At 35.9% G+C, this 26,417-nt stretch overlaps 1 protein-coding gene across 3 annotated transcripts in view; it reads left to right on the top strand.

The window, feature by feature from the left end:
• Positions 1 to 26,184, top strand: part of RPS6KA2 (ribosomal protein S6 kinase A2) — a 504,379-nt gene extending 478,195 nt beyond the window's left edge. For all 3 annotated transcript variants that reach the window (XM_031937506.1, XM_023503337.2, XM_003769607.3), the window contains 7 exons: positions 4,872 to 4,961; positions 8,686 to 8,844; positions 10,456 to 10,617; positions 13,370 to 13,446; positions 15,473 to 15,590; positions 17,513 to 17,650; positions 22,155 to 26,184. In XM_031937506.1, the coding sequence (XP_031793366.1) occupies positions 4,872 to 4,961; positions 8,686 to 8,844; positions 10,456 to 10,617; positions 13,370 to 13,446; positions 15,473 to 15,590; positions 17,513 to 17,650; positions 22,155 to 22,280 (870 nt within the window). In that variant the 3' untranslated portion in view covers positions 22,281 to 26,184. The remainder of the gene's footprint in view (positions 1 to 4,871; positions 4,962 to 8,685; positions 8,845 to 10,455; positions 10,618 to 13,369; positions 13,447 to 15,472; positions 15,591 to 17,512; positions 17,651 to 22,154) is intronic.
• Positions 26,185 to 26,417: the final 233 nt, after the last annotated feature.

Raw genomic sequence — 26,417 nt, forward strand, 5'->3', positions numbered from 1 at the left:
ATGAGGAATAAGTCTCTGAGGCTGGATTTGAACTCAGGTCTAGGTAGCACATAGAAGACAACTAGAGGTCATTGCTGTTGTTGGTTCTGAAAGAGGACCATGACATTAGGGAGGTGATGCTATGACATGCAAGTGAATTGGATTTAAGTGAGGGAGAATAGGGCAAGAGACATCTGGATCCAGTGGCCAGATGTAGATCAGGATGACTGGAAATGGCCCTAGATGCCTGTGGATAACAAGACATCTTCAGAGGAAGATGTGGGTTCAAGTCCTGTGTCTAATACATACTGTCTATGAAACTATAGAAAAGTCATTTAATTTCTTCGTGCCCCTGAGCACCTCTCCAGTTGCAGAACAGGCACTAAACAGCTCTGGCAGAAAGAATTTCCTCTTAGAAAATGTTCTATCCCAATGCTAGAAGAGTACCAAAAAAGAAAAAACAAAAAGAGGAACTGTCATTTATATGTGGTAATCAGATAGTCTTTTGATTAGATTTCAAATTTAGTTTTTTACTGGCACAACAAATATGAAGTTAATTTATCAGACAGTAGTGTCTAGGAATAAGCTATCTAAGATCTGACTTCATGAGATAACAAAAAAGTAAGCTTTCAATCCTTTCTCTTTTTTAGGGTAACATTATCTCAGAATTTATTGAATTATTATAAACATCCATGCATATAATTTTAAAAATAAAAAGCTTTCAAAAAAAGAATGATTATAAAGTCTCAACATCTTCACTAAAATAACAATAACTTGTATTTATATTGAATTTTTGACCTAAGATTTTTAGTCCACAAAACAATATAGCACAAATATCTGCAACCCTGTGAGGTAGCTACCACCTGTGTATCATTAATCTCTTTTCATAAGATAAAGATGCTAAGGCCCAGAAAATGTAAATCACTCATCCCGGATCATTCATTGAAAAGTGTCAGGGCCAAGAATTAAACTTGTGTCTCCTGACTCCCTCTTTCTGTTCAGCAGGCAGCCATGTGAACTAAAAACTGGAACACACACACACTTCTTGTGTTAGAAAAACAGAGGCTCATTTTCATTGTTTAGAGGTTTAGGTCATTGTAGATCATTTAATCACAGTATGCATAAACTGTCAGGGTTTGACTAAAACTCTAGGTATTTAAATTGGGATTAAGCGCTTCATCTATTAAACCACATGGAATTGGGAGTGGAGGAGAGATTTGAGAGACGATTTAAGGGACCTTAAAAGAGAGAAGCCACCACAATTGTACCAACTACAACATTAAGCTTTAAACACCTTCCTGGATTTCCTGGGGCTATGAATTCACATGCCAACTGAACCTTTTGTTCAGCTATAGAATCCCCAGATTAAATGTTATTCAATGCAGTTTCCAGTATTTAAGATAATTTGAGAAATTCAACAGCAAAGGTTCTGTCATATTATTAAGACTAAATAAATTTTAATTTTAACTGTGCTGTACATACTTTTCAGTCAAGGAGAGCTGATGGGTAATGGTATAAATTGCTTCATTGAAATAATATTTAGAATTGGACTGTTCTGCCTTCTCATTTTTGAATGCCAGTAAGAAGTTGGGATCTTTGGATTATACACATAGGTTGGACCCCACAAAAGCAGGGGCTTGGTTAAGATACCCCCACCACTGCCATTTTGCATATATTTCCAGATTCAAATATTAAGCACAATAGTCGGCTTCTGTAGACAGATGGACAGTTGTAAATTGACAGCTGTGGAACAGTTGGCTCTGATTTGTAATTCTGAAATCAGACTAAGACTTGAAGGACTTTTAAGTCATGCTTCCCTTGGTATTAGAATGTATTTTTTTTCTTGTTAGGCTAGAAGACAAGTTATCTAAGGCACTAACAAACTATCCCTCTCCACGATCATACCCTTCATTTTAAAACCCTCACTACCCATGTTATTTCCCTCTGAGAACAATGCGAGCCATTTCCTACTCCTTAAAAACAGCATACAGATCTTTACTATTTTCCCATAAGACTTCTTTCTGTTTTAGATTTTTTTTTGGCTAAACTTTAGATTTCACTGGTATAGGAACTCCTAAGGAAGAAAATGCTAGTGAGCACCTGCTTTCCATTTTATAGCCTTGAAGAGCTGTTTAAAACCCAGTTTCTTAATCTGTGGGTTGCAACGTCATATGGGGTCTTGTACTTGAATGCGAGGAGGTCATGAAGTTAAGACTTATTATCAGTAAATATTTGACTTGCATACCTACTTTATATATTTATATAGCCAGAGTCACATAAAAATTTCTTGGGCAAAAAGGGGTCACAAGAGGAAGAAACTTAAACCTGGTTTAGAGCATGGGCAGATTAAATGACTTGCTGGGGTCATATAGTCAGAAGTGTCTGATTCTGAGGTCATTTTACTAGTCACTGTTCTGTGACTAGTGGATAGAGTACCCTGCCTGGAGTCAAAAAGACCTGAATTTGGGGCAGCTAGGTGGTGCAGTGGATGGAGCACCAGCCCTGAAGTCTGGAGAACCAGAGTTCAAATTTGGCCTCAGACACTTAACACTTCCTAGCTGTGTGACCCTGGCCAAGTCACTTAACCCCAATTGCCTCGGGAGGGGGCGGGGGGGGGGGGAGGACTTAAATTCAAATCCAGCCTCAGATACTTAATAGCTATGTGACTTCAGGGGAAGTACTTTTAAATCTATTTGCCCGAGTTTCCTCATCTATAAAATGAACTGGAGAAGGAAATGGCAAATCACTCCAGTACCCTTGCCAAGAAAACCCCAAATGGGATTATGAAAAGGCAGGCAGCCTGAAAAAATGAACAACAAAAGCTTATTTTTAAATTTAAATTACTACCAACCCTCTACCACAATCCTATGCTTCATCCCATTATGGAGCTCACCCTAGGTTTTTGAGAGCTGCACAAGCTTAGGCAGGCTCTACATTTGCAAACATTAGCAAAGATCATAAGATTCACCACACTGCCAAAAGGGTCAGCAATATAGAAAAGATTAAGATTCACTTCCCTAGAAGTAATAGGAAGCCATTGAAGATTTTTGAAAGTTTGAAAGCCCTACAAAGCAGGCTTTCCTAGAGCTCCAACCTGTGTTTTCTACTCCCCCATAAGTCTTCTGGCTCTTAGTTAACAGTTGCTTCCCTATTGAAGCCAGGGAAGAGGCAGCCCTATCCTAAGTCCGCACATGACAAGTACCCTTTTTTTGTGCTGGCAAATGTTTAACAGCTAGCTCTCTGGGGGGGAAATGTACATAAGACATATTTCTAAATTTAATCAACATTGTTTGCATTTTCTCCATCACTTTTCTTAAGGGATCAAGAGAATAAATCAATTTCTGATTTGGAGTATTTGCTGATTTCCATGATATAAATGCTCACACTGAAAATTCAAGTCAATTCTTAAAAGCTGGAACAAACTGGATCTAGCATACCACTGACCTTTCCCATATTACCACCAAAGATTTGTCCCCCTAGACTTCAACTGCCTGGGGTTTTTTTTGGGGGGGGATATATATGTACTGAACCTTCTTGAAGATTTCAAAGACCTGAAGCTTTCTTCCTCTTTTCTACCCTTTCTGTTCCAAGTATTCTAACTGAAACAAATTTGACAGGTCATGGTTAATCCTTCACTTTTTGGTAAAGTTGACAATTTGTTGCTTTGGTTTTATGAAACCCAGAGCTCCTTCTCCTCTAAAGACTATAACCATAGTTATAGGACTGTCTAGATTACTGTGATCCTTTTCTGTGAGCTCCAAGACTTCCCACTGTTTCCTAGCTGGATCCCATATTTAAAAAGATCTTATTCAAAACTTAATCCTTACTGTTTGCTCCTGTGTCCCAGAATAGTGTCACTACTGTCCCTTGGGAAGGATCTACTCTAAAATATAGGTCAATAGTTAGAAAAAATTATTTGAACCCATAGTAAATAATTTCAGAACAATCATTCTTCTCAGTAAAGGTACCACATCTTTTTAATTATGTAAAAAATGTCAGGTATAAACATCAGTACAAAACATTCACTAAAAGGTGTCTAAGAAACAGCTACAGGTAGTGTTTTCTTTGTACTTGCCATCTCTAAAAGAAACTTACAAATATGTGCAATTTGCTATATATCTGATAATTTGTTCAAAATACCAAGGCAAAGTTCAGGTGCTTCATTGACTCAACAGAAATGTATAGTCAAAATCTGCTTCCCCATATCTTTACTTGTAACCCTACAAATATGAATTTTAAATTTTGCTTCCCTTAAAAAGTTAAAAAGATCTAGATGACCTAGTAGAAAGAGCACCTGGCCCTGGAGTTAGAAGGACCTGAATTCAAATCCAGCTTCAGACACTTAATGCTTCCTAGCTGTGTGACTCTGGGCAAGTCACTTAACTCCAATTGTCTCAGAAAAAAAAAAAAAAAACTCTTAGAATTTCTTTGGTTTGGGGCTTTCCATTTTTGATGAACTCAATAAGTTGATAGAAAACCTATTAGAACTCAATAAGTATTCAGTGTGTAGTATAAAATGCAGATGCTGTTACTTAATGATTTTGACATGCATCATTTGTAGCAGATATCTCCAGATCAACTTCTTCAAGCCTTCTGTGACCACTCCTTTGTTTGGAATTATCTCAAAATTAAGCCCTAATTTTTTCATTCATTTTGTGAGAATTGGGAAAACGGGAATGAGAGAAATTTTTGTAAGTAATTTGAAGTGCTATTTGATGAAGGGGAACTCTAGCTCATATGGGTTTGAAGAAAGGAAAGGAAAGATTTCAAATTAATTTGTGGAATTATTCCTAGCAAACCATAGTTGAGGACAGATAAGTTGAAAGAAGAAGATACCTTTCTTAATGTGTATAAATAGATTGTTTATTGTCTTTATGCTCCATTTGTTCCAGATAATTGACAAGAGTAAAAGAGACCCCTCAGAAGAAATTGAGATTCTTTTACGATATGGACAGCATCCAAACATCATCACTTTGAAGGATGTAAGTAGCCTCACCACAAACAAGATGTTGCTACTCTTTCTACTGCTCTTCTTTTTTTTAATCATTGGGAAAGGAGTTGTTTTGTGTTTCTGCATAATTCCAAGGAGTTATAAATATATTGCTGTCCATAACTAAAAGGCTAAGTTTCTTGTTCTACATCATTCATCCTGTAGTATCAAGTGTATGTGACAAACTGAACTTATAAAGTACCTGGACCATGTTCTTACATCATCATTTTGATCACCATCTCTCTTCCCATCCTGTAATATGTATATAAAGGATGAAATTATCTCTTTTGTGAACTGTCAATCAGATGTAATTTTCATATCATCTAATGTATAGTGTGACTTGAAAACATAGCAATAATAGACTAGTAATTGTATCAAAACCCAAATATCTAGGTTTATTTCTTAATTCTTTCACTAGTAAGTCTGGTTCCATTTCCATTTCTTTATTTATAAAAGGGGTTCATATTTAGTTACATCCCTAGAGATCACTGATTTTTCTCCCAAAGGGCTCAGTGGCTATTTTTCTTTACTGCCTGTGAACCAAGGAGCAATTATTGATTGGTCCACTTAGCACTCACACAGCACTGCCTGGCTCCTATCATAAAATGGATGTGAGAGGTAAGAGGGATAGTTTAAGGAGATATACCTCCTCTTGAGCTCCAGAGTGCCCTTAAGAATCCTTAAATCTAGAATTATAAAGTGTCACAGAATTTCAGAGTTGGAATGAATCCAGAGACCATTTATATCCAAAGAATCAGTATACAAAAAAGAGTCACTGATACAAGATATCTTGCAGGTGAATAAATAGCTTTTGTCTGAAGACTTCTAGGGAGGAAACCCCCACGAGGCAGCCTATCTGTTAATTATGAAATGAGTTGTTGCCACCAGAGTTCCACTCTAAAACCAAATAGCTTCTGCCATGGGAATACTTCCGTAGCAGCATTCCACAGCAATTAAAATACTCAGTGAAATATAGTTTTAGATTAAAATAGAACCTAAATTTCATAATTTTCTCATTATCCAGTTGTAATTATTATTGTTAGTATTAAAAATCTCAAATTGGTAAAGATATTTAAAGTTTGAAAAATGCTTTATATATATTCTCATGTGTACCTCACAATAATCCTATGACGTAGGTAGTATCCCTATTTTTAAAAATAAGGAAGCTGAAGTTTAGAACAGTTAGGCTAGGGTCACATAGCAAGTAAGCATTTGAGTCTGAATTCTCAATAAAGTCTTCCAGACTCCCAGTCCAATACTTTATACACCAACCAACTGTCCTTTATATATGTGCTTATAATCAAATGAAGAAATCAATCCTACAAGCTTCTATGAATTCCATATTATTTCTATTAAGTTGTAGGATAATTTTAAAACCAGAGAAATTATTATTTTTTATTTTTAAAATTATTAGTTGAATTATTAGTAAGTTAAAAGCAATTATAGTAATTTCATATATTTCTTTGAATGGCCATGGACTACTTCAGTAACAATTATTTGAAAGTACATTGTGTTTTAACTGACTTGTAATTATGAACAATGAATTAAACTGTCTGTGAAGGAATAGTATGAGTGGATAAGGTGTAAGTACAAGAATTACTTAAGTCTAGAGGCCTTCTTGGAAAAGCCATGTCTTTAAGAAAGCTTTAAGGTTTCTGTTGCTTTAAAGCATTCTGTCTGAAGAAGACGCTAATCCAGTTGCCAAAAATCTTTTCTCTAAAAGAAGAGAAATATCTTTGCATTTAAGTCATTTTGGCCCTTGAGGCTCTTGCGCCAAAATGCCTTTTTCTCATCCTTCTACTTTGCACACATTCTAAACTTATCCTGCAAAATTAATAGTTCTAGGGGGGAAAGAATTAAGAGCTAGAGTTCTTGCAATAGGGGAGGAAGCAAAAGGAGGGAGTCAAGGGAAAGATACAACAGAGAGGAAAGAGGCACAGGACATTTTATGAGTGTGATCCTGAAGATCTGGATATAAAATGTTCTCCTGAGCAGCATAAATTTTGGGGCTGAAGTCGATGGGGAATCCTCTGCATTAATAAAGGCTTTCAGAGCTGCACTGCATTGATCTGGTTAGCTTCAAGGCAGTCCAGTGTTTTGACAAATATTATAACAAAAATATTAATAGGATTTAGAGCTGGAAAGAACCTCAGAAATCATATAATCAACTTCATTATCTTATGGATGAAGAAAATGATACAAAGAGAAATGATTTGTCAGAGACGGCTCTGAAGCTTGAAGTCCTAACTCCTATTACAATGCTTTTTCCTACTTTATTACACTTTCAAAATGGAAATCAGCAGGTTTGAAGTTGCTTTTCCAGTAACAAGAGCCCACACAAGTGATGTTTCTTGCTTAGATGACCCTTGGAATAAATTCTCTTTATCAGATTGATTTAACTCTGTTTGAAGTTTCATTCCATATTCAGGAAGATCCTCTACCAATTTGAAGATGAAATTCTCAACATACTTATATTTTCGTTTCCCAAATAGGACTTCATAATCCAAATAGTGGTCTAATTTACAAATTCATATATGCATGATGATACTCTTTATGTATCTTTTCATCATTTAAATCTCACAATCCTATAAGTAGTCCTGCTTTATTATCCCCATTTATAATTGAGAAAAATAAGGCTGAATGGTTAAATTAATCTAATTAATTAATTAATTAAGATTGTGCATTAGCTTACTTAATTTAAATCATGGAGCCAAAAAGCAAGCATGCTCAGTTTTTTCAACTCCTAATTGAGCATTCTGATTATGTCACACTGGGGCTGAACATATGAATAACACAACAGATGGACCAGAGTATCACAAAAGCTATGAAGTTAATCATAATCCAATCTGAGCAAAATGATATTTTGGCCATTGCTTCTACTTCTATGTTATTTTCACATTTTCCTGACTATAGCCAACTATTTGCATTTGCTTCTGCCTTCGTATTCTGATAGATGAATCCTCAGAAAAATTTACCTGACCTAAGCTTAAGTAACACATTTGTTGGCAATTTTGATCACAGTGGGAAAGAGATGTATCATGAAATGAATGATTTTATTATTGTTGTTCAATCATTTTTTCATTCATGTTCAAATCTACATGACATCATTTAGGGTTTTCTTGGCAGTCACTGGAATGGTTTGCCTTTTCCTTCTCCAGCTCATTTTACAGTTGAAGAAATTGAGGCAAAAAGGGTTAAATGAGTTGCCCAAGGTCACACATCCACATTTGAATTCAGGAAAGTAGTCTTTCTATCTCCAGGTCTGGCACTCTATTCACTGTACCACATAGCTACCTCATCGAAAACAGATTAGGTGGAATTATGAAGAAAATTTGCTTGAAATATATAGAGACATGAAGTTTTGGCAGCCCTAATGATATAGCTTATCAATAATGCATTTTGTAATATATTATTAAATCTGAATTTTTGTGGAAGCAATGACAGCATAGAGAGTTACTTCTGATGTGGATTAGAATACCTGTTCACTTGTTTCCCATGAAGGACTTTTTTTTGCACCCAGGTCAACATTCCATTCACTACCAACTAATAATCGTTCTGTCTTTTCTACAGTTTCTCTCTAACTTCTTTGGATCTTCTTTAAGATTTTGCTATAATGCTTCACAGTGATGAGTCTGGAATTATTATAGAATCACAGGTATTTCCTTATTCATCAGAACTATCACATCCTCTAACTTTATCTTTCTCTGATCCTCTAGGTCTATGATGATGGGAAGTATGTTTACCTTGTGATGGAGCTGATGAGAGGTGGGGAACTCTTAGATCGCATCCTCCGTCAGAAATATTTCTCAGAAAGGGAAGCTAGTGCTGTGCTCTGTACCATTACTAAGACTATGGACTACCTTCACTCCCAAGGAGTAAGTTTCTTGTTTTCTTCTGCATGATAGTTATGATAGTGAAGTTCATAATTTTAATAATAAAAATAGGAACAGTAAAAATTAATTTATGAAATTGGAATTAAGATGTTCCTTTAATTCCTGTTGAATCAATACTTTAGAGAAATTTAATCATTCTTCCACTAAATACACCTGTGTACAAGTGCCAAAGCATTCACACACGGTTATTTTTAGAGAGAAAAGCATTTCAGTACATCAAGGATTGAATAGAAAGTAGGCTACTTGAGTGTAGCTCTCTATCTGCTACTCCACTCTCCCTCTCACATATTAAATACTTAATAAATGTATGTCAAATGTTGAATGAATCTATGATTTCATTGATGGATCACTGAAGATCCAAACCTTTACTTGAAGCCTTTACAACTTGGTAAGATATATCATATTTATGCCCCACTGCCATCATTTTCAGAAATTGAGGGTCACTTTCATGACAGAAGGAACCATTAGAGGACAACTCTAAGGGAAAGAAAGAAAAATAAACTAATTGAATTAAAGCTGAAGACTTGAAGATGTATCCTAACAAGTTCATAATGGATGATGAAATGATCCCCCAAGTAAATTGTATTAAAATCTTCATTAACTTGGTACTTTTAGACCTAACTAAATTAGGAAAAATGGGAGATATTCTACAAATGGCACTACGTAGCCATGGGAATGATGATTATATTATTGACAGTGGTAATTACCTATTTTCTCATCATTCCTGGGAAACAGATAATGCTGGGTAGTCACAAGTTTATGATTTCTTCAAGACCACATAATACTTCTTATGTGTATAACTATTTAAAAGGATAGAAAAAATTTTTTGGTTTTGTCCTTAGTATAACCAGACTCTAGAACTAGCATTTGCAATAATGATGTGGTTGGTTTTCAGATTTTCTTATAATTAATAAAATGATGTAGTGGAAGTTAAAAAAAAATCATCATCCTTCCATTGGGACTTAGCTTAAACATGGAATCTGATTCCCTGATTCCCTCCTATTCCTCTATACTTCTTGGATTCTCTCCTCAATTTTTTTAAAAAGAGATTTGAGACATTCACATCCCTAGCCTACCTAGGGTTTACAGCATGTTATTACAGTAATCCTCTTTGCTTCCCTTCAAAAGAAATGGCTTTTCCACCTAAATATCTACCTTGCTTTAACATATCTCTGGGGCCTACCATCAGACCATGATATATGAAAGGTTGTCAGGTTAACCCAGCCCACTATATTTCCTTTTAATAAAATAGCTCATTGTGTCCTACCCTTTCTTCCTAGTGGGAATGTATTTACTTATTTCTCAAATGTTCACTATTAGGGCTCTTAATGCTGGATGTTTGAAATTGAGTGACAGATCAAAATGGCAGGGGGAGAAGGAAATTAGAAAAAGAGAATGAGAAGAAAGATGATAGATAAACCCTTCAAATAAGACAACAGCTTATTAGTTATAATTTGTCTACTTCCTACTGAGATATCATTTCAGAATGAACGCGTTCTACATAAATCCATCCCTTCTGGTTTTATTTAATCTTTTCTCCTTTTTCTCTTGTCCCAGCTCCTGAATAACAAAGAATGTTTTATGTCTCTCCAGGTCGTTCATCGAGATTTGAAGCCTAGTAATATTCTATATATGGATGAGTCTGGAAATCCAGATTCCATCAGGATCTGCGATTTTGGATTTGCCAAACAACTAAGGGCAGAGAATGGACTGCTCATGACACCGTGCTACACAGCTAACTTCGTGGCCCCTGAGGTTAGAACTCTCAAACCATTAGAAAGATACATCCCTAACCATCTTTGAGAAAGTCACCAGCTTTTTCACATTTTCTCAAAACACACATACAAACATTATAGCCTTTAGTTCATTTTTCGGATAACAAAGATTCACCCAAAATATGTTTGTAAACAAAAATTATAAAGTCATTTTTTCCTCTTCATATCAGTGACAATTTGAATCAAAGGTCCTAGGCCTAGAAGTGCTGTTAAAAATCAGTTATCCCAATCTTCTCATCTTATGGATAAGGAAGGTAAGATCTGGGGAGAATAAGTAACTAGCCCAGGATGATGTAAGGTAGTAAGTGGTAAAGCTGAGATTGGAGCTCATATCCTTTGAAACCTGGTGATCTTTTTCCCTGTGCCCCAGTGGAATTAAGATCAAGGATTGGGGATTTTTTTCCTAAATAGTCTCCATGAATCTCTCAGGTGAACTTACACCTAGAACTTCACATTTTTATTTTCCTGTTTTGATCTCTCATTTCTTTCTGATTAGCATGATACTAGCAGAGGATTTGGATGGTTACTGATTTGGTTTGAAATTAATTATAAGCAACTAATTTGAAAGACTCTATATCTGTATGTATATGCACATATATACATATATATGTATCTGTTTATATACTCATATCTGTTTTTCTTTAAAATGGAATATAGTGTCTTGTCTAGAAATAAAAATTTCTTAAATCCAATGCCATAAGCACTAAAAATACAAGGTAAAAAACTATATAATTTTTGTGGTGGTTAGTTTAATAGGACATATCATATATATGAATAAATATAATACAAGGTCAAAATGTAATAAGAACAAAAGAGATAGAGGAAGTATAATAAGAGAATTCAGGTTGAGGGAGAGAGAGATAAAGCACTACATGGCTATCATAGCAGCGTGTATTTATTGAACATTAGATTTTTATTGGACATAATTTGCACCCTAATTCCTACTTCAAATTGCTAACTGTAATAGAAAGGGCAGAGAGCAGACACTAAAATTAATAACATTAAAGATTCATGAAAACCTCAGACTGGCTAAATTGTCAACAAAACCTGAAACTGAATCCTGAGAACTGTTTTCTAAGAATTTTCCATGCCTTGGAGTTACAGGGTCTAGTAAGAGTTTCAGGGAGGTTTTTTTCTTCTTTTTCCAAGCTCTCATTCAACTCTTTTCAATTACCTTGTAATGTCAATAATATGGCTCATGTAGGTTAATCAATGTCTTTAGGAATGCAGCTAAGCAGAACCATTAACTAGCTATTATTGTGTCTGAACAATTAAGGAGTATGGGGTAGAAACTGAACTAGGAATGGGAAGACTAAATAAGCCCTGGCATATCACAGAGCTGCTTCTGAAAAGGAGAAAGTATGCATGCCCCAGGTCCAAACCCCTGTCGGGATGGTGGACAGAAAGTACTGGAAGAAAGAGTAAGGGGAAAAAAAACCGCACTCCAGGACAATATTTTGGGATCCTTCAAAATTTTTCACCCTGAGGTAAAAACATAGATGGTCTTATCCTAGTTTTAGCTTTAGAGGTGAACATGAGAGAATCAGAAAAGGAGAAAATAGTCAGAGGCTGAGATCACTAATGGATGAATAAAAGCTAATAGCTAAAAATTTCGGTTAGCATTTCTATAATGCTTTAAGATTTGCAAATGCTTAGCATATATTACCCCATTTGATCCTCACAACAATTCTATGAGTAAGTGCTATTCATATCCCCATTTTGTAAATAAGGAAACAGAGGCAGAGGGAGGTTAACTATGGAGTCAAGAGTCATACAGCTGTCAAGGGTCTGAGACAAGGTTTGAACTAAGGCATCACTGACTTTAAGTTCCAAAGTGCTAACACATTTTGGAACTTGCTGAATGAAAATACAAAAGAAGAGAAGGGAAAAGGGTATGGAGGAAACATCAATGATAAATTAAAACATCAAGTCAAAACACTCAGAAACGTGAACAAAAATGTTATCAACTCTCTATTATATATAGAAAGTACAAATACTGCCTATTTAATCAATAATAAGGATATTTTAACTATTTAATCAATAGTAAGGATATTTTAAAATGCATGTGTTTTAGATGATTTATACCAATGAAAAGCAAACATTCCTCTGGGTTATTTGCTCTTCCTCATCTACATTTGTTTCCATGTGGTTCCTTTGTTAAGTAGAGCTATTCATTTGGGAAACCCTCTTTATTATGGCACTAGTAAAAGAGATGGCAAATGACTGAGGAAGAAAGAGCACGCCTGCCACCTAACGGAGAAATGGAGCTCTTTCCTAGCATCAGTTAATGAAGGTGGGGAAAGAAGAAAGCTACTGAGATTGGTTATTGATAAGATTAGTGAAACCTACGAAATGGGACTCAGCAGTAAAAGCAAGAGAAGCTGATATGAGGTTATCTAAAGAACCTCCTTTGGTAATGCTTTCTGTGATCTTGCTCAAACGAATAAAAGATCCTCATATGAATATGAATTTTTAGTCAATACTCACGTTTTTTCTTCTTGTTTGTATGACTATAAGGATATAAAAGGAGATTGTAGCACTTTTGTTCTGTATCCCTAATCATCAATATTCTTTGGCCATATGAATTGTGTTATAAAAAGAAGTCAAAGTCTCCCCCTGTATCATGATCCTCATCCCATCTTACTTATTGACCTCGTTCAAGAAAAACCTGCAAGTTAGACTTTTCCGGGGCTAGAACATTAATTAATTATCCCTTTTTTCCCTCCTCATAGGTCTTGAAACGCCAGGGCTATGATGCAGCTTGTGATATCTGGAGTTTAGGGATCCTTTTATACACAATGCTGGCAGGGTAAGCAGACACCTTCCTTGGCAGGGAGTAGAAGGCTGGGGTGCATGTGACAGGAGGGTGTGGGGGCTGATTTTTGGTAGTGCTTGGGCTTGAAACTATTGCAAAATCTACACACCTCTCCCAGGCTCTTGACTCCTCTCTCTCCCCAGACAACACATTCACACATACACTAAAGCCCTTTGGAGGCTGAATCCCACCCTCTTTCTTTCTTCTTCCCTCCTGTACCTTATCCAACCCATAACTATAGCAACAGAAGAATAAGGAACTGGAACTTTGGGCCCTTACTTTTTAAAGTAAATTTCCCCAAATGATGATAGTATTTAGACCTGAAAGCTTAGATATCACCTACATCATCAAGTTCTTAATCTTAGGTCCATAAATTTTCTATAATGTTTTTGATAACTATATTTTAATATAAATTCTTAATATTTTTGGTTATTGAAAAATATTATTCTGAGAAGAGGTTCACCAGATTGCCAAAGGATTTCAACACACATACACACACATGTATGTTAAGAATTTCTCATCTATCCTAAACTGTTCATTCTACAAATGGGGAAACTGAGATCCAACACTTGAATCTGATGATCTGATCAAGGTCATACTAGTAGAGGGGCAATTATTGTTGAATTGTTTTTCAGGCATGCCCAACTTTCTGTGACCCTATTTGGGATTTTCCTGACAAAGATACTGGAATGGTTTGCCATTTTCTTCTCCAGCTCATTTTACAGATGGGGAAACTGAGGCAAACAAGGTTAAGTGATATTCCTAGGGATCATACAACTAAGAAGTGTTCTAAGGCCATACTTAAACTCATGAAGATGAGTCTATCTGATTTCATACCCAGTACTCTATGCATTATGGCACCATCCTAGCACACAAGGAACAACTATAGTCTCTTCCAAAAGCCTTCTGACAAAATGTCAGGCTGGGTAATAGGACGCCATTCTAAATTTCCTATCAATTCGCTTGAAAGTATCAGTTGAGGATTCAATTAAATAATCTCCATGTTCCCTTACAACTCTAAAACTCCATGACCCTATGACATTTTTTCTCTAAATTTTTTCAATCTTTGGAGATGTGGATCAAGTTAAAAATCCTATAAACAAAGCACTCGAACTACCAACTTCTATGTTGCACATGTACAAAAATATCTCAGTAGAGCAAAAGAAGCAAAATTAATTCATCCTCAAAAATACAAAGTTTGTCTTACAGTGGTCTCTCTCATCAATTTTCCTTGTATCATGCTTATTTCTGTCTAATGACATAGAAAACTTGAGCTCCTTCAGGGCAAGAATTGTTCAGTTTATATCTTTATAGTCTGTAAAGGTGAGTCATATAACTAGGTAGCACAATGGATAGAACACCAGAACTAAAATCAGGAAGACTCATCTTTCTGAATTCAAATCTGTCCTCAGACATTTACTAGCAGTGTGATCTTGGGCAAGTCACTTTACTCTTTGCCTTAGTTTCCTCATCTATAAAATGAGTTGAAGAAGAAAATGGCATATCTCTGCCAAGGAAACCCCAAATAGGTCACAAAGAATCAAATATGACTGAAAAATGATTGAACAATAACAAATTCTCTTATCTCCGCCTCTCACAAAGTAGCCACCTAATAAATAATTAATAAAATTGAATCATATAAACCAAAGCTTGGGTCCTAGATCATATTTTTAGAATTTCTAAATTAGACTAGTGAATTGCATGGCAGAAATTATGGTTTTTCTGCTTGACTCTTAACTAAAATGATCCTCAGCATATAACATAATCTCTTCTCCCATTTTCATCGTGTGTAAAATGTAAGTATTCAACTTTACATCGAAATAAGGTATATCAAAGAAAATCAGGTTGAGTTTATATGCCAGCAAGTAGCAATCTGATCTGCCACAAAGGAAACTGGAGAAATGATTACTTTTAAAAAAAAAAATGGTTATTTTTAATAATATGGGGTACTGTTTTTCAATACCAAACATCTCAAAATACGGAAAGGAACTCTGTTACATTAAGTTTATTCATGTCACAGGTTCACTCCTTTTGCAAATGGGCCAGACGACACCCCTGAAGAAATTTTGGCAAGAATTGGCAGTGGGAAATATGCACTTTCAGGAGGAAACTGGGATTCTGTATCTGACGCTGCAAAAGTAAGTAAAAACTTTGCGTACCTACCTGAAAAGGTTAGAAGTGTTTCATTAACAAATTCCTTTATGATAATAAAAATAATAACATTGTTTATATAGTGTTTACTATCTGCTAGGTACTATGCTAAGGGCTTTACAATTATTATCATTTACTGGAAGATGGGTGCTATTATTTTCCCCATTTTACTGCTGAAGAAACTGAGGCAGACAGAGGTTAAGTGACTTGCCTAGGCTCACACAGGTAGTAAATGTCCAAGGCAACATACATAGACACATACATACATATATATGCATATTGTACATGTGGGGATTAAAATTATCCCACTTAAAATAAAAGAGACTAAGGCAGAGCACTGAGCCAATGGTATTTTATTAAAAGGAATATGGTCCTCTCTAATGAAGTGGACTTCAGATCTTCCTCATTATCTGAGATGCCTCCTCCTTCCAGGGTTCTATTTTTATTGGGCTAGTTGTCCAGCCAATCAGAACAGCTAGACCAAATACACAACAATTCCATTGATTGACATGTGATACATAAGCTAAAACAAGCAAAATAATATGTGAGCAGGATGACAAGTTGGATGAAGCAAGGAACATCTCCATATAAGATGGACAGGTTTCTCATTAGTATGAGCAGAAGGAAATGGAACAAGCTATCACAATCAGTGACCAAAGTGGTCATAAGATGATCATCTGTTCCTATTGGACCGGTGATTGGTCTGGAGATACAAAAACATTGTGGGGGATTTTCCATATAGTTGTGAACTCTGCCCTGCTGGGCTTGGTCACAATGAGAAGGAAAAACAAGAGTGGAGGGTCTTTAGTTAACTTCCTATAATTAAGCAAGTGAACTTAGAATCTGCAGCTCTGGGGCCTTATCTATAGAACTTTGATATGATTCTATCAAATTGATTAATACTACAAATTATTAATACTGATCGGAATAGAGTTGGGATACAAATGAATTATTTCTCTCATGCACATGAATGGATAAATGCCTAATTACTCAGGGCATTAAGATATGATATTTTTAAATGGCAATAAATCCTTTCCAGACTGTTGTCTAATCTCTTGTGGAACCATCTTATTTTTTCCACATTTCAGAGTTGAGACCAGTGTTAATTGACATCAATCAATCAGTTCATACACAATCAAAGAGTATCTCATATAGCATATTCAGTCCAGTTCTAATGATCTTGTGATATAGAGAGAGCCATCTGCATTCAGAGAGAGGACTGTGGGGACTGAGTGTGGATCAGAACATAGTATTTTCACTTTTTTGTTCTTTGCTGGATTTGTTGTGAGGGTTATCATTTACTATTCCCATTTGGTGGGAATTCTTGCATCTCCTTGATTAGTTATTAAAGACAGATCTCTGTGTTTAAATAAATATTGAGGATTTAATGTTTGTTATTTAACAACTAGAAGAAAAAGCATGATAGTTGAATTTAGATATATCAATTATGTCATATATCACTCCTTCCACAGTTATACTTCTTATATGCGTACTTGATATTTATTAGCAATTATAATCATTGATGAATCGTGGTGCTTTAAAAGCATGAATATATTTGACTTACTTGAATTGCTATATATTTCATTAACTGCAGAAGGGACTAGTTTCTATCTATCTGTAATGATATTTACTATTTCAGGCATAGATCTGTGGTTCAAACAGGTTTGTATTTCTATAATATTGGGAAATTTACAAGAATTATTTTATGTATCAACTTTCTGATCTTAATTGCTTTACAAAATATCTGCATAATGGTTGTCAACTGAAGTTTTTTTTATGATATGTACATTTTTGAATACTACCAAGTTCATTATCAATCTATAATGAGATAATCCATGAGAAAGACAGACAATTAGTATAGCTTCTCCTTTTCTTTTCTCATAGTATTCCCTCTCTTTTTCCATCACAGGATGTTGTATCCAAGATGCTTCATGTGGACCCTCATCAGCGCCTGACTGCAGTCCAAGTTTTGAGACATCCGTGGATCGTAAACCGAGACTACTTATCTCAAAACCAGCTCAGCAGACAGGATGTACACCTAGTGAAGGTAAACTTTTAAAATCAAAGAATATTAGAGCTGGTCAAAGACCTTAGGAATGTCTTCCAGTCTAATACCCTCCCCAACATTTTACAAAAATGGAGAAGGAGCCCCAAGGGGAAGTAAAACTATTTATCCAGAGTCTTGGCTATTTTGCAGCAAAGCTGAAACAATAGAGCAAGTTATCGAACTTCAAGTCCAGAGCTTTGTTAACTAAACTTCTCTCAAGGTAAAGGATATTCAAAGAGTATTTATCTACTGTATGTGAGGCAAAAACTATTCTGATGTAGTAGCTGGCCTTAGAGAGTCAGGAAAACCTGGGACCTGATTTTAAAATGTTAGCTATTTAGCCATGGATGAATTAATTAGGCTCTTATTGTCATCAGGCAACTCTTTAAAGAAGAGATGCTGATCTGCCTGGGAGAGGAAGCTTCCACATTCATAGTTTCCAGTCCCAGGTTCCTTTCCCCACCCCCCCAAAAAATACAATGCAGGAAACTGTGCTAAGTGTTGAAGAACTAGAAAGAGAGGAGGGGAGGGGAAGTGAGGAAAGGGGAGGAGGGGAGGGAAGGGAAAGAGAAGGGAGCATACGAAGGCACAAGAAATATAAAGCCAAATTCTAGGATAATATAGTCTGCTTTGGCTAGAACATAGATTGTGTGAAAGGGAGTAGGAGAGGCAAGTCTGCAAAGTAAGATTGGAGGAGGGGCCGAAATAGGAGTAGTCTTGGGAAGCAAAGAAAAATCCTTTCCTGGTAACTCCTGCTTTTCAAATAATTAAAAGAGACGATAAAAATTAAAAATAAATGTAGACAGAGTTAGATAGAAAGAAAGAATAAAAACACATAGAGGGGACATTGTATAGGAATCAGTTCTTACATTTGGTAAGGATGTATAATGACAGTCTTAAACCTTACATTCTAGATCATTATTCATATACTCAACATCCCTATCCAAATTGTCACATGAATGTAATGGAGATTACTGAGAAGTAAACCTTCCTCTTTAATAGGATTATTCCACTTCTCCTTTTTTCCTTTTTAAACAAGATATTACAAACATTAATATAAAGGCCAAAAAAAAAAACCCAAGGGACTTCAAAGACATGCATATGTGAATATGTATGTATGTATGTATATACATATATATATATATTTTAAAAAATCATAAAACAACTGGGATTCATACTGACAAAGCTGCCATGCCTTTTCTCAGCAATAATGTCATCTTCTTAGGGAGAATGAAAAAGGAGGACCCAGGCATTGCCTTCCAGCCTATTAATTTTGCTTACTAATGATGAAACTAATAGGAACAACAAAAAAAAGAATTATTGAGGGAGTCTGCAGTCAGGGAATACTTGTTCCCTGAGAGCCCCATTAAAAATATGCTTCCCAGCTAATATCTACTGAGCAAGTGAATGTCAGAGTTTTCTTTTGCTAGGAACAGCTCTGCTGCTTTGAAGCAAAGATAATGTAATGAGGAACAGAGTAGGAAAATAAACAAATTTTTAAACCTCCTGAAAATTTCTCACCTAGTAGATTTTCCCAGATGATTCCATTTATGGTCTTGGTTTTGCATTTCCCTACTATCCAATCCCATCTGTCTCCATGCTTTTGCATTCCCTATTTCCCATCCCTAGAATGCTCTCCTTCCATAGTTCCACTTCTCAGGACTCCTGATTTCCTTCTGGATTTACTATAAAGTCTACTTCTTCAAGAGGGCTTCCCTGATCCTGCCAGTTCCCAGCTAATATTATTTTGTATCTACTCCATATGCATCTTTATGTACTTATTTGGGCAGCTCAGTGGTGCAGTGGATGGAGTACAGGGCCTGAAATCAGAAAGATTAATCTTCCTGAGTTCAGATATGGCCTCAGACACTTATAGTTGTATGACCCTGAGCAAACCACTTTACCCTATTTGCCTCAGATCCTATTCTGTAAAATGAGCTGTAGAAGGAAATGGCAAACTATTCTAGTATCTCTGCCAATTAAACCCCAAATGGGGTCACAAAGTGATGACCATGACTGAAAAAACAATTGAACAATAAATCTGTTGATTTGCAAGTTGCCTTCTTTATGAGTAAACTCCTTGAGGGAAACATTGTTTTGCCTTTCTTTGGATTCCCAACTCAGTGCTTAGTATATAGTAAGACATTATAATCCAACAATTATTTCCTTTTAAATAGGGAAAACTTATAAAACATTTTAAAAGTTTTCCTTGCATGATTCTTTGTTTTACCCTCCCTTATAAAATATATTGAAAGAGGTTACATATTCTGAGGTTAGTACGCCTTGTAAAAGCAAGGCCACATTTAGAAAACTTTATTTTAAAAGAGTTTGATTATAATATAAAAGATCATGGGACTTTTAGCTGGAGTGGACAATTAAAAATTATTTATTCCTACTTTAACATATTTAACATGTATTGGTCAACCTGCCATCTGGGGGAGGGGGTGGGGAGAAGGAGGGGAAAAATTGGAACAAAAGGTTTTGCAATTGTCAATGCTGAAAAATTACCCATGCATATATTTTGTAAATAAATATAATAAGAAGAAGAAGAAGAAGATAATAGGAAATAAGATCTGGAAAAAAATCATTTATTCCAAACTTGATACCTTATGGAGAAAACTGAAATCCAGAGAGATCATAAAGTTTGTCATTGTTCTTGTAGGCAATGAGTAACAAAATTAATATTCAAATTGGATTCTTCTAACTTGATATGCAATGCCCTTTCCATTGTAAGATCCAGGGGACTGAAGGAAAAAAACTTCAATTCTTTTTTGTCCTCACAAGAGACCTTACTGTTAGTATCCACATTCTGACCTCATTTTCATTAAACCCAAGACTTTATTGGCAAGAAAAGGTAACATCTTCTCATAGACATGCAAAAAGTTTATGTTCACCTAACCTAAATTATCCCTTTAGTACTAATAGCTCACATTTATTTAGTACTTCAAAATTTACAAAAGACTTTTCTAACAACCCTGTGAGAGAAATAAAGACATGATACCTGGTTTAAAGTGTTTGAAAGGGTTCGTTGTCTTTAGCCCAAGAAGGCACAACCAATAGAAATGAGTAGACAGATATCAGCTTGGTATAAGGGAAAACTAGCCTCTATTTGTACATGATATTATTATAGAGTGTTTAAATTCTGTATCAATACTTTCTCATTTGATCTTCACAACAATGCTGTGAGGTAGGTATTATTTATCTTCATTTTACTGATTAGAAAATTGAGGCAATCAGAGGTTATGTGATTTGTCCAGGTCGCCAAAGCTAGGAAGTAATAAATAATAGAAGAAATAATAATCAGAACTCAAGTGTAAATTAGGGTGCCTCCCCAAGTAATTTCTTCTCCCTAGATAGTTGTTGTCCTTCCTTCTTGAAGACAGCCAAAATGCCATCACTAGTTAGAGTTACAGTGTATCCAACTGTGGCTGATCAGAACACAAGCTAGGAATGCTCTGCCACAGGTCGTACACAAATAGTCCATTTAGACATTTGGGGAAGCTTCTGTAGCTTTGCACATCTCTCATTTCTTCTGGAATAATTCACTTCTGCTTTGTTCATAGAGCACAGCACCTTCTCTGATGAGGGCACACCATGCTCAGCAGTCCTGTGCCAGTGTCTCCCATGTCATACAATTGATTCTAAAGTTCACTTCTGATCAAGGATTTTGCAAAAGCGTTCTGGATCAGATGTAATGACTTGTTTTTGCAATCTGTGAGATTCTATGAAACCTCCATTATAGAATTAGAATTAATATTTGGAATGATTTAATTACTTGCTAATTATATAACTAATAAATAGCAGGTCCAGAACCTAAAATTTAGAATTCTGAATATAAGTCTAGTGTTCTTTCAGCAAAACCCAGTCACCTAAGAATAACTCAGGGAGAAAAATGGTAGTTTGCCTTACACACAGATTTCCTTCACAACTGTGTTGTCATAGCCTCAGGAATGTTGGGGGGGGGGGGAAGGGGAGTTAAATATTTTCCTAGAAGATTTACTGTCAGTCATTATCCAGCATCCTCTAGCCATCTAATGGAACAGCCAGTTCTAAAGCTATATCAAGGATTTAGGACAACTCTTGGTCAGTTCTCTAAAATAGCACAGAGCAATTCAAAACAGCAATCCACAAAGATGGAAAAATATAGTGGTTTCTAATGAATATCTTTCTCTAAGCTAAGGATTACTCAAAAACTAGTTCAGTTAAACTCAGTTGAACAAACAGATCTTGATAGTCCAAACTCACCCAATAAATTAAAACTGGCCCACCTTCAGCAGTTCAAAGAACCAATCACCCCATCGATATGCATATTTGTTGATCATGATACATGGGTCTTTTATCAACCTACTCACCTCTTTGAGAAGGAAGGACAACAACTAACTAGGTTGGTTGCCTAGTTGACAACTAAGCAAAGGAGAGGTGAAATCACAGAGGAATGTTGATAATTGATTTTTTTTTCCCCTAGATGTTTCATCCTTTTTTTTCTTTATATATTTTCTTATAGGGTGCAATGGCTGCCACTTACTTGGCTTTAAATCGAACCCCTCAGGCACCAAGGTTGGAGCCTGTATTATCCTCCAACCTGGCTCAACGAAGGGGCATGAAGAGACTTACTTCAACAAGATTGTAGCAGACGAACAAGAACACCTAGTCACAAACCCTACAGCTCCTCCCCAGAGAGGTCCATCTTTGTTACTCAGCTCCTGGACTTTTGGGTACCGCACATGAGCATTGCAGAAATGACCAGAAGTCCAAAAACAAGGCAGCACTCTCCCTTGGCTCTTTAAATTTCCTTTTCCAGCCCTGAACAGGACTCTGATTTAATGACTTCTCAAAGCTGTGCTGTGCCAACATTACCAACTGCTCTTCCTTATTCCCAAGTAAAACCAAATGAATTAATTTCCTCAGAATCATTCTAAAGCTCTTTGGGATTCCATGAGAACCTATAAATGTCCATATTAATTTTATTATTTTCATCAAAATAATTTTTAAAGTGTTTGAAAGAGACACTTTTTAATTGAAAGGCCAATGATCTGAGCCCACAATTTGCTGCCTTATCAGCTAATATGCAGAGAATTATAATTTTTTTAAAAACAACATTGTCCAATACATCAATCCACCGATGTTCATTTCCAAAGGGCAAAGCTATGGAAGGATTCCTCTAAGACTTCCAGTTGGCAGGATAGTGCCATGTGCATTTTGTTATCTAGGGGTAGACATGTGTTTGCATTCAGAGAAACCCAAGGTATTACTTTTCCATCTGCTCTCCTCCCATTTTGATTGAGGTGATTTATAATGTCCCTCTTTCTCTTTCCAGATTGAAAGGAGAGAAAAAAGCCTATCCAAGACACAAATGAGGCCACCAAGATAGTAATACTTTGGCCTTCATGTACAACTTTTACTAAAACAAAGAAAATAAATTCCTTGGAAAGAGGCATGGGCAAAACCTGTTTCCTCTCAATTTTCTTACTTCCATAACCCCTTAGTTCCTGGTAGACAAACAAGACAATTAAAGATTTAGGGAGAGCTTTGATTTTTCATTCCCTATAAGATAATTTTCTGCTCCCTATGCTTTATAAAAGCAGTCCACTTGCTGTTTGCTTTCATTTTCAGCTCTAAGAAAAAACTGTGACTATTGAGAATATTGCGCTCTGATATCTCTGCCCCAGATTCTGTTGGCTGAGTTAATGCCTCTCAAGTCTAACTGGAATCAGGAAGTATACCATTAAGGCCTTCCACTCCCTTGCCCTAAAGAAGCAGGGAGGGAGGTAAAGGGAGACAGAGCAAGAGGATGCATTAACAGTAGGGATGCACTTTTTAGGAACTGTGTTTTTGTGTTGAATGTTATGTTTCTGTTGGGTAGGTCTATTTTTAAATCACTGTTTGACATTTTAATAATTTAAATGCTATTTAAATGTTTGACTTGATGTGCTGTGCACATGGGGAGGAGGGTGGCAGCTAAGGGTGGGGGGGAAGGGTGAGGGTAGGAGCTTCGATGTGCTGACCTTTGCCAAATCAAACAATGCTGTGAAATGAAAATCACCTGGCAAAAAACCCAGCACCAATCGGCAGTTGTTGGAAAAGTAGACCTAAGTGTTATTTCATCTCCCTAAGGATTCCTGTGGACCCCACTTAATCCAGTGTGTTCTTAGTCCAGTAACTCTGCTCAGCAGAGTTGCAAAAGAAAGTAGTTTAATTGTTATTCCATCTTGTCTTTTTTTCCTGTATAATTCACTGAGTTCAAACAACCTATTTGGTAGTAACTATGAAAAAAATCCAAGTTAGATAGTGCATGCAACATTTCTTCTGAGCTTGATGGTGGACCTCCGTGTAATTTCATGTAAATGACACCATTTATTTCATTTCACCTCCTTCCTTTTCCCCTTCCCACTTACGTTCCATCTAACTCCATCATCAAGGTATGTGCCAAGTTCAGAAAAATGATGGCTCATGCCGATTACTTTCTGAGCTTGAAAAATAAACCTACTTAATAAATAATCTTGTTAGATTTCATTGTTTATAAACCACAAACAAAAGCATTCAAGTCATTTCGTATGTTCCCATATCTTCTATTAGTCTCACAAATTATTTGTCATTATTTCTTCAATGGGCGGTTAGACAGAGAAACTTGGGTATTGGTTGATGATTTTTCCCCCTGCTTCAAAAAAAAAAGGAAGATAGCAGATCTCAGCCTCCAGTGTCTCTCTCTATGTTGGTCCTAAAGTTGATGTCTGTTTCTTTTGTTATTGAAGATTTTCAAGATTCCTTGGCTGTTAAACCAAGTGATTTTTGTCACTTCACTTAGGGATTTTAAAAAAAGTTGAAGCAGGAAGAAATGAATGATGTAGCACCATTCAGAGATGGTGAAAGCAAGTTCCATATGTATGTGCTGTAAACTATACTGGCTAAAAACTTTTTTTTTAAATTCATGCAAATTCATGTATATTTATACACTGAAATGATCTCAGAGGCATTGATATAATCTGCTTTTTCTATAGCATATAAGCATAGTCTGCTTAATACTACTTTGTTAATCAGTATATTCTAAATTGGTTAATTTGTATCAACAGAAGGAAATACCCTGTTGGAACAATTGCAAAGTAGTAGGTATTAAATTCTGTTATAACCAAATCCAATTGGATGGCTAGAAAGCACATAAGGTTTTTGAAACTTTTATTCAAAGTAAATAAATACTTAAGCTTATTCAACTGAAAGTTAGAGAAGATTTTCTTTTCCTCTTAGCAATAGGCACCCTACACATCAAATGGTTTAAATGCAGAAAAGGGCGAATAGTTAAGTCCATTTACAAGCACAAAAGCAGTACTGGCCTTCTTGTACCAGAGTAGTATTTTCTTTTATCTTTAGCATACCTTTAAAAAAAATCAAAACAACTATTTCATTTAATTCCAGCAAAAAACTAGCCCATGCAAACAGTATCAGCTCCAAATCAAGAAAAAAGGCCAAAAACAAAAACAAAACAAAACAAAAAGACAGGAAATTTTCTTATCCGGAAGTAGATGCTTAACATATTTTTTAAACCTTTTTACATGTGTTATTTTTACATAAATGATAGTACTTAAAGTTAAGCCAGTATTGTTCATTAAATGGTATTTTCCTTAAAATTGCACAATGGGATTTTACCTTCTATTTTATTGATTGTTAAAACACAGCATAAGGACTGCATTAGCACTCCACTCGATTTCTGAGATGGTTCTATGCAGTCCTCCCTGCCTCTCACCTTTCAGTGTAATAAAAATTCTCAGAAAGAACAAGATGAGAATATTTACCATTTCAGAAGGCCAGGAATCAGATGGCAATCAGTGCTTTTAGGCTCACTTCTAACTAGTAGGTCAAACAATGAAATCTCTGGACATATGTATGTGTGTGTTAATTAGTATTTAACAGCTTTTCTACCTAGATACCATGACCCAGCACTTTGTTTACAGGTTCAGTATCTATGTTTACAAATCATTTTTATGTTCACACTTTCTATTTTATTTGAAATGAGCAGTCACTGTACAGATATTTATTACGCTTTCCAGAGTTTTCTGAATAGATTTTTTTTGAATAAACATGGGTTTTTGAAGTGTAATATTTTTATAGCATAACAACCTTTGGACTTTCTATATTGCTCCCAACAATGGTCTGTGGATAAGCTTCTTGCTACCTTTCCCCTCGCACTGTTTTCAGTGCTGCTGCTGGCATCAGCTGCTGTGATGTAGCATCCTCAAGAGGTAGATGGTACTGTATTGTGAAACTGTCTGAACTAAGAACTGTGTGTGCATGTGTGTGAGTGAGTGTGTGTGTGTGTGTGTGTTTGCAGGTGTGAGAAGCCCAGTTGCATGATGAGGGACACTGGTAGAATATAATGAACCGTCGGACTGTACGGTGGGGCAAGAGCTTACAGGGGCAGGCTGCTGGGGAGAATCCTCATTGTATCCTTCTTCTGTACTCTGCCATTTTGGCTCGGCATGCACATCCCTTCTTTATAAAGAAATAAAACAAAATTCTATGCTGTTTGTTTTGGGTTATCTGCATTCTTTTTACACTTGGCAAACATGTAACCAATCTGAATCTGCAAGCATGCTTAAAAACACACCGTCTTAATTTTGCCCTCTTTAGCAACATTATCAGGAAGAGCTTCTAGAGCAAGGGATCTTACTTCTTAAGGCAACTGAGTGAAGTCTTCTCAGAAAAAGTTTCTAAATAATTGAAGAAAATGGTAAGTTTTATTTAGAAGTTAGTAAAAATAAAGATGCAATTTTTT

Source organism: Sarcophilus harrisii, chromosome 4, assembly GCF_902635505.1.
Source record: "Sarcophilus harrisii chromosome 4, mSarHar1.11, whole genome shotgun sequence".
NCBI classification, from domain to species: Eukaryota; Metazoa; Chordata; class Mammalia; order Dasyuromorphia; family Dasyuridae; genus Sarcophilus; species Sarcophilus harrisii.